The following is a 9,114-nucleotide window of genomic DNA, read 5'->3' as shown; positions in this document are numbered from 1 at the left end:
GCATGTTTCTGCTCAGTTCCCGATCTATAGAGCCAACCTGTGACTTCTTTGTCACAGGTTGGCTCTAACTATGAGGTGTGTAACGTTACACAATATAAAAAGGACAATTTCCACTTTGGATTCACCCAGAACATGAGCATTCACCCAGAACATGAGCAGCGTGTCTCTTTTAAACATATACAGGGTTATTCACAAAAGGGTGAAGTGTTTGGAGAAGGTAGGAGAAGTGAACAATCTAAGACAACATAGCTGATTGGGAAAAATTCTCCAATTCAGCTCACTTTCCAGTTCAGCTATATTGTCCTAGATTGTTCACTTCTCCTAACTCTTCACCCTTTTGTGAATAACCTTGATAGACTAGCATTAGACCAGCAAACCTTTTAGGAAATATAATAGTAGCCATACCTCCCAACTTCTGGGGATAAAAAAGAGGGACAAAGGGGAGAAATGATCAAAACTGGAGCAGACAGAATCTGGAGCAGTTGCCCATAGTAACCAATCAGCCTCTCTCCTCAGTTTGTTCAGCTAAGCTTAATGAAAGATAGAAACATATTGGTTGTCATCACCGTAAGATTTGCGGAAAGATTGAGGAAAATCTTATTATGGCATGTGAGTTTATAGCAATGGGCCTCTACAACTTACTGGACTGGAGTGTGCAGAGATCTATACATCAGTCCAGAAAGAGGGACAACTGAGGAGGAAAGAGGAACAGAGGGAATTGGTTCCAAAAGAGAGACAGTCCCTCCAAATAATGGACAAATGGGAGGTATGGTGGCCTATAAAAGGGTTTTAAAATATTATTTATTATTATTATTAATATTATTCAGGATTTATATAGCGCCAACAGTTTGTGCAGTGCTTTACAAAATATGGGGAGACAGTAGAATTACAGTACTTATAGTCTACAAGGAGGGACAAGTGATACAGAAGGTAATAACTATGAAATAGCTTTATAGGGAAACTTCACGGAGCATTTTCTTGGTCCTGAATAGGCGATAAGCTTCAGGCAGAGCACACAATAGAAGCTCCAATCTTTCCCATACTTTGGCAGGCAGGGAGGAGCAAGCACATTTAAAGGGATGCTGGGGATGCCATATACAATATAACCCCGGCCTTTTTAGCCTGCACAACTAGCTGAGGCATCCTCTAAGCCAGAGCGCTGAGCAGCAGCGCCGTTTCTGATACCCTGGACAGCGCTCACCCAATCAGCTCCAATCCAAGGCTCTCCAGATCCTGCCAGGCAAGCTTCAAGTCTCTCCAGCATGGTATGTGCATTGAAGGGAAAGGGCACACATACTAGATTCATTCATTCTTTTCTACTTAGCACTAGAAACCAACATGCCTCTGATTTGTGACACAGGGGCTTTGTGATTTGAGAAAGGACACACTGGTACAATGGTAGTGACAGGTGCTCGGAAGGCATTAATAGAAACTATCAAGCATTTATCTTTTTTTGTTGTTGTTGTTGTTGTAGCAACAGAATGCATTTAGCTTGCACTCTCTGATGCTTCATATGTGCATGTGAAAATGCAGCAAACTAACAGTGATTTGAAAAATGCTGGATCGGAGGACTTTGCTACTCTAAATTGAGCCCCCGATAAAATGAGCCAGGGTCTTTCAAACTGTGCCCCTCCTTGACTAGACGCATGGCGATATAGCTTATCCTCTTCACCCAGACTGTGTGTAAGGTGAAGCAGCTGTCAGCCTGGCTTCTCACATGCCTATGTGTGATCTACCCAATACTACTGTAATCCCTGTCAGTCTCCTTCTGTACCATATTGCATGGCAGTTGTATGAATGCTGCCAGCAGCACGCAACCCACATGGGCATTTAGGGTGATTCATTTGTATTTTGAAGATTTGTAGGTTGATCGTATTCGGTGTGAGCGGTGGTGAATTGTTTTAACAGAAAGCTAGCGAGAGGCTGCTGGTTGAGGTCTACTTTGTAATAAGGAAAAGCAGTGTACCACGAACCAATGTACCCATTGTACCAATGTATCTCTAGGTAAGCCAAACTGTGCATAATGAACAATATCTCTAGCTGTCAAAGGAATGCAAAGGTACTGGGCATGCATTAGCCTACTGACACATGTCTCTGGGTTTAGTAAATATATGATGAAGTGTACCAATGTACTCCTGTAGGTAAGCCATGCTATGCACAATGAACAATATCTCTAGCTGTCAAATGAATGCAAAGGCACTGGGCACTCAATAGCCTACTGACATATGCCAATGGGTGAAGTAAGTATATGAAGTGTACCAATGTACTCCTGTACATAAGCCAAGCTATGCATAATGGACAATATCTCTAGCTATCAATTGAATGCAAATGCAACAGGCATGCATTAGCCTACTGACACATGCCAATGGCAATAGTAAGCATATGACGTACCCCTGTACCAATGTACCCCTCTAGGTAAGCCAAGCGATGCATAATGGACAATATCTCTAGCTGTCAATTGAATTCAAACGCAGTGGGCATGCATTAGCCTGCTGACACATGCCAATGGGTATAGTAAGCATTTGATGTACCCCGGTACCAATGTACCCCTGTAGGTAAGCCAAGTGATGCATAATGGACAATATCTCTGGCTATTAATTGAATGCAAACGCAGCGGGCATGCATTAGCCTATTGACAAATTCAGATGGATTCATAAGTATATGATGAAGTGTACAAATGTAACCCTGTACCAATGTACCCTTGTAGGTAAGCCAAGCTATGCATAATGGAGAATATCTCTAGCTGTCAATTGACTCCAAAGACACTGGGCACTCAATAGCCTACTGACACATTCCGATGGGTTTCGTAAGTAATAAGTATATGAAGAAGTGGAGATAGGTAGATCACATTAGCCATATTAGAGCTGTCATCACTTTAAAATGCCCATCAATGGGTTCTGAGAACAAGCAAGACAACTGACTGTTCTAGGCTGATCAGTCGAGTGTAAGCAGCGTATTAGATAGGAAAGGGTTGTCCAAGGGGAGGAGAGTATGGTGGGCTGAGGAGAGGGGCGGGCTATGACTTATTTCATTCTGTGAAGAGGGGGAAAGCGGAGAATCCAACGGGATGACCTAAAAACACTGCCAAGGAAACGCACTGCTATACAGATAATACACCTCTTTCACTGGGCTGATTAATGGAGCTGGATTCTAGATGGCTCCAGACAAGTATTGTGTTATCGCATGCTGTGCTGAATTGATTAAGATGTCGTGGGGAAATACCTGAATGCTCCTGAAAGCTGAAACATTTGAAATGTCAAATGAGCCTACAAAGACTACAAGCAATTGTCAGCATGCAAAATACTATGTTAATAATATAACTATACTGTAATCATTTATAGTATTGGCCATTGATGCCATTGTTATTGTTTTATTTTTATGCAGCGAAAATATTTATCTTCAGTGGGCAGTTGTAGACTTGTGCTGCAGGATTTTTTAAATCAAAATATTGATGGTTACCCTAAAATGATGCCTAATAATGTGCATCTTACACCGAGCCACATGTGTTCAAAGTATACAATGGGAGAAGTAGCTCAGCCTCAGCCAGTGTCTTCTTTTAGTTTTTGATTTGCAGTAACAATATGACAGCTCAGATCAGATTGGAGTAATGAGGACTCCTTTCAAGCTGAATTTCAGACACAAAAACATTTATTTAAAGCAGAACTGTGGCTAAAATTTGTATTAACTCTTGCACCGGGGCTACCTCCACACTGCAAGGGATAAGTGTCGGTTTATGTCTAGGTTCCAAAATTAAAAAGTTATACTCACCCGATCCTTGCAGTTGGCTTGCTCGTAGACCAGTCCCTTTTGCCTCATTCCCCCTCCGCTGCAGTGGTCTAAGGTCCCGGAGTTATCACAGGACTTGTATCAATTTGTATTGGATGTGGGGATGCTGAAGGACATATCATTGCTGCAGCAGAGAAGGAGACAGGCAGGAGGGAGCACTGTCACAGCCAGCTGTTTCGGAGATTTGGGTGAGTATAATTTTGTTATTTTTGAATTCAGACAAAAACAAGCACTTAACCCTTGCAGTGCGTGGGTAGCCCCACTGCATGGGTTAAATAACATTTTACCCGGTGTTCTGCTTTAAAGCTTATCTCTGTGGGAACAAAAAAACCTCCACTTGCAGGAGAAACCGAACTTTCTCATTAGTGAATACTAAATTATTACAATGGGTTCACTTTATTCTTGAGTTAAAGGCTAAGCTTACCTTTCTGACTATGATAGCGTGTAACACGAAACATGGTCAGATCGGAAACCCTCCCACTTACCTGAATCATGGCGTTCTTCTTCCCACAGGCTTGCTCACGTTTTTTAATTCAGCACAGCTACGCGTGCAGCTTCATTATCCAAACACAGACCCTTTGACAGGATCTGTGAGTGGACAAACCACAAGTCTCATCAGCCACTGTGGCATAAGGACTTGTAGCAAAAGGATGTCACCAGCACAGGGGCGTCCCGAGGCTGGGTGACACCCGGAACGGTAACCGAGTGTGACCCCGCCGAGACGTCACTGCGCATGCGCGGTGACGTCATCGCGCACGCGCGACAGTATTCTGTTACCGTCCGGCGGCAATCTTGGTGATGGACGTCGGCAGAGAGAGGGGGGACAGTCACCCGCCGGGATAAGGTATGCCGCCGGGTCCCCTCCTCTCTCCTGATACTGTCGGGCGTTCGGTCCATGACCGAGCGCCCGACTTTTCAGAGGGGGGTGGCACCAAAATGACTGTGAGTCATTTTGGTGTCACCCCTCCAATGGTGTCACCCGGGTGCGGGCCGCACCCCCCTTGTGACGCCACTGCACCAGCACACCATTTAAGTGAGATCAACAAAAGTCCATTTATTAATTTATTCATTCCAGTACAAGCGCTTTCGGGGCCGCACAGGGCCCCCTTCATCCGGCTCAGAATGACTAGGATTTCAAGGAACATCCTATACCGGGAAGGAGTGCAGCAAGACACCTATATAATAATAAGGACTTGTAGTTCTCATTTTCTGCCCCAGTGTTTATCGTCTAATTTGTCTACATCCAAAAACTGTTACATCTCAAAGGTCAGAAGACTTCTAAACGTACCATTATGCTTGAATAGTGGAGAACACGAAATACGGACACTGAGGGGTGTTTTGTATGCTCTCTCAGGATTAGAAATGTATACTTCAGACACTCAGGATTTGGACAGTGGTAACGAATGCATGGAACAATGGAAGATGCTCCCTCCCATTCTGTTTTATTATCCCTTTTAAATCATTCTTCCTAATGTAACTTTGGTTTGCTTGTGCTGTCTTGTTCGGTAAATGTATTCGTATTATCCCACTGTCCCCTGTCACTAAGACACCAACTTAGCATACTGAAACTTTTGGTTTCCCAGCAGTACGTGAGTTGCTTCTGATGAGTCCACACACTGCACCAAACTTGCATGTATACATAAGTATGATTTAGTCTAGGGGTAGGCAAACTTCAACCCTTCAGCAGTGCTACCATCATGAATCTGCCTCTGGGAGTCATGCCTGGCACTGTCAGAGTCTCACAATACCTAACGGGATATGTAGTTTCACCACAGCTGGAGGGCGAAAGTTTGCCTACCTGTGCTTTAGTCCAGCCATAGCTGTAGCTTGCTCCTTTTGCACCCGAGGCGAAAACAGAAAATTGTGTAATGTCACCTGACGCCGTGCACGCGTGGTGTCCTGTGACGTTATGCTCCCTGCCTCGCATAAGAGCATAAAAATTTGTTTCGATTGACGAAACTAATTAAAACTTTTAGTTTCCGTTCATTTCGTCGGAAACTAATTTTTAGACTTTCCACATGTCTAATAATATGTGTGTGGGGGGTGGGGGGACATTTCCCTTTTAAAATAGAAAAAGAAATTGAGGACAGAGTCCTTAATCTCTTTTTCTGCAGCCTCAGCGCTCAATGGATGGAAAGCACTCAGTACAAGATATTTACCAAACCTCCGCTCTGCTATCCCGAGCGCTGAAGCTAGCGGGGGGGGTGGGGGCGAGGAGAGAGTGCTGAAGCCAACAGGATAGCAGTTCGGAGGCAGAGGAGGGTGCTCTGTCACTCCAGGATGGCCGATCGGTGAGTAGAGACAGAGCTGACGGCTGCCAAATCCGAGCAGCTCTCTCTATAGGGGTCTGGTATGGATTTTAAGGGAGGACCCCCTCTTCACATCAGAAACCACCCATCACATCAGGGTCCTGCCCGTTCACATCAGAGTTCCCCTTTCACATGGTAAGCCCTGTTCACATCAGAATCCTAAGTCCCCCTTGATATATCAGAGTCCTTCCATCACATTAAGAACCACAGCTGCGGCAGCATGGCAGGAGAAGGAGCAGGCCTCGTTGCAGGTGAGCTTCCATCCTTTTCTGAATGGATCCCACCTTCTCCGGATTAGCATCATTCATATCCATGGTGCTGGTGGCTGGCCTGCCTTCACCATGGATAGGCATGAAACTGTGCGAACATTTCGAGTCACCTTGGTTGAGAAGGGTTGTTCCAAAGGGCCTTAAAGGGTTTCTAAACCCTCCGGTTGTTTTTGCCTATATCTACTGCTAGCAAGCAGTAGATATAGGCAAGAAGTGTAAAAAAAAAAAAAAAACAGCTTAAAATCATTTAAAACTTACCTCGTTATCGCTGCGCCGAGAATCAGGAACTGCTCGTACGGCCGCAAAGGATCTTGGGGCGGGCGCATGCGCAGTTCCGATTCTCGGCCGGGAGACGAGCAGAGACGCAAGGTAAGGTCTATGGACGCGTCCACCCGCCTGCAGACACCGCTGGATCGGAGAGACAGGGCAGTCAGCGCTGGATCGGAGTGACGTCACACCACTGGAGGGACAGATGAAAACATGGGGAAAGAAGAGGAAGATCGGAAAAAGAGACATTATTTAAGGTAAGTGCTAACATTTCCATGGGGGGGAGGGAAAAAAAATTTGCCTTTAATGTCACTTTAATATCAGTTTGCAGTTTTTCTAAGATGGTGAAATATGGTTAATAGAATCGACTGGAACGTATAATTGGATCCCAGGTGGTACCCCACCATGTTTGCACCTCTAGTGGACTATACATTTATATAAACAAATAACTAATATATGAAATCTACAACACGGAAAAGTCCGGGTACTGCCTTTAACGTTTAGCCACATTTCCTGTCAAAGTTTTATGCTGCAGACTATTCCTTATTTACATAACATGTAAATCTGAGAGCTGAGCATCGAAGCGCTTCTGGAAATGTACTTTAAATCGCTTGGTTGTGAATGGGGCCTTATAGATTGAAATCTAATACCTGATCATATTGCTCCAAACTAGATTCCTTTTCTCCATTATTGACATTTTCTTTTGCAGTGTGGTCAGTAGCACATGTATGAACTTCCATTTCTATACCTTTATGGGAGTAGAACTTCCTCCGCCTTGACTTATAGGAGGAAATGAATATACAGTATAAGTCTGATACACGTTCTACCTGACCTCGCTGTTGTGGTTGCTCATAAAGAGGTGGTGAGGCTTTGCACAAAAGGATTAGGGGTTTGCATGGTCATGGCTAAGGAACTCTTACAACATTCCTTACTTAACATCTCATCAATTAAACATTTCTCTCTAAAGAAAGCATGGTTCCTCTATATAGAGAAGTATTGATATGAACAAAGTATCATAGGACTCTTTTGGTCAGCTGTTTATAGGAGCCAATAGGGAACATCTGGGTCCAAAAGACCCAACACCTTCATACAGGAATGTGATAACGTTCTTTATTATCAGTCCTGTGTACGTCAACAGTCATTTAAAGGAAGACTGTTACAGAAGAGAATACGGCAATAGCTAAATAACCCCTGCCCCCAGGAGATTCCATTGTTTTGTGCTAGTAGGGTATCTAGGCAATGACGCTGCCCAGCCAGCACACGCTCTGTATACTATACTCCCAGGTATTTCAGGTTGGGTCAGTTTTATTGTTACGTTTTCCGTGCCGTTATGTGCTCTGTCCATAAATAAAGTTTGCATCCCAGCTGGTAATTAAACAAATAAGTAATACAAAAAGGGTGCTGGCTTAAGGCTGAGCTCCAGACAGATAGAAAAGACACAAATAACACAGCTCTCTACTAATTAATACTGTACCTTATTAGATGGTTTTTTTTTCAATGCAAGCAGGGAATGTACCTGAATATGACTTGGTATCAGCCTCTTGCATTCCTTGGACAGCAGAGCTCTGACTGGGAGAGAATGAAGCAGCACAAGGACCCAGTCAGTTGTCCTGTAGTGTTTCTGTGTTGACAAGGAACAAGTTGAGTGATAGAGGGTTAATCTTATCAGTGTGCTGCTTCTACTTTCACTGCCCCAGTAAAAGGACCAAACTTGTGAGGGTTGGCCATTTGCAGCAGAGAAAAATGAAATCTTCTACCTTGCCAGACAGGGCTGTGCTGAGGGGCAGAGCTGTGTGAATATAAGTACTGAATTGATAGAACTAAAACTCCTATTTCCTCTGCTGCAGTTAAGTGACACTTAAGGGTCTTGTCCTCCCTATGATGGGATAGTGAAAAAAGAAGCAGCAGAGGGATGAACTTATCTCTCTATCATGCCTGCTCCTTGCACTGCAGCATAACTGATTGGCTCCTGGTGCTGCTTTTCCCTCACCGTTTGAGCTCTGCTGTACAGCAACTGCTAAATACTTATACCAGTAATGGCAAACCTTTTTGAGCCCGAGTGCCCAAACTGGATCACTAAACCAACTTATGCATCTCAAAGTGCCAACCCTGCAATTAGACCCTAATACTGATGATTTATTTCAGAAAACACTTTATACGACTGTCTGAACTAATTATGTGCTTAAATCTTAGAAGAAAAATACAATACAAGAGGTTTTACCTACACTACAGAGTGACATGTACCTTTGTACTGTGCTAATGAGTGAAGTGTTCCATTGCAGTGTGCTACTAAGGTACATGTCATGCAGCACAATGCAAGAGAACAGTCTTTCTATACCTTGGAGTGTGGGCTCTGAGGTGAGCTGTGCCATTCTCAGATGGGCTCTGCAGACGCTCAGTTGGGCTGTATAGTCTCTAAGGTGGGCTGTATGGGCTCTCGGGGGGCTGTGCGGCTCTTAGGGGGGTTGTGCGGCTCTCAGGGG

The 9,114-nt window shown here is 44.2% G+C and overlaps 1 protein-coding gene across 1 annotated transcript in view; it reads left to right on the top strand.

Moving 5' to 3' along the window:
• Positions 1-1,120: 1,120 nt before the first annotated feature.
• ELOVL2 (ELOVL fatty acid elongase 2) overlaps positions 1,121-9,114 on the top strand; it is an 81,495-nt gene continuing 73,501 nt past the window's right edge. Inside the window, exon 1 of the mRNA XM_018558212.1 lies at positions 1,121-1,265. Within this exon, the coding sequence (XP_018413714.1) occupies positions 1,263-1,265 (3 nt within the window). The 5' untranslated portion in view covers positions 1,121-1,262. The remainder of the gene's footprint in view (positions 1,266-9,114) is intronic.

Source organism: Nanorana parkeri, unplaced genomic scaffold, assembly GCF_000935625.1.
Source record: "Nanorana parkeri isolate BGI_ZX_2015 unplaced genomic scaffold, ASM93562v1 scaffold326, whole genome shotgun sequence".
Classification (NCBI taxonomy): domain Eukaryota; kingdom Metazoa; phylum Chordata; class Amphibia; order Anura; family Dicroglossidae; genus Nanorana; species Nanorana parkeri.
This window is presented reverse-complemented; position numbering and strand designations above follow the sequence as displayed.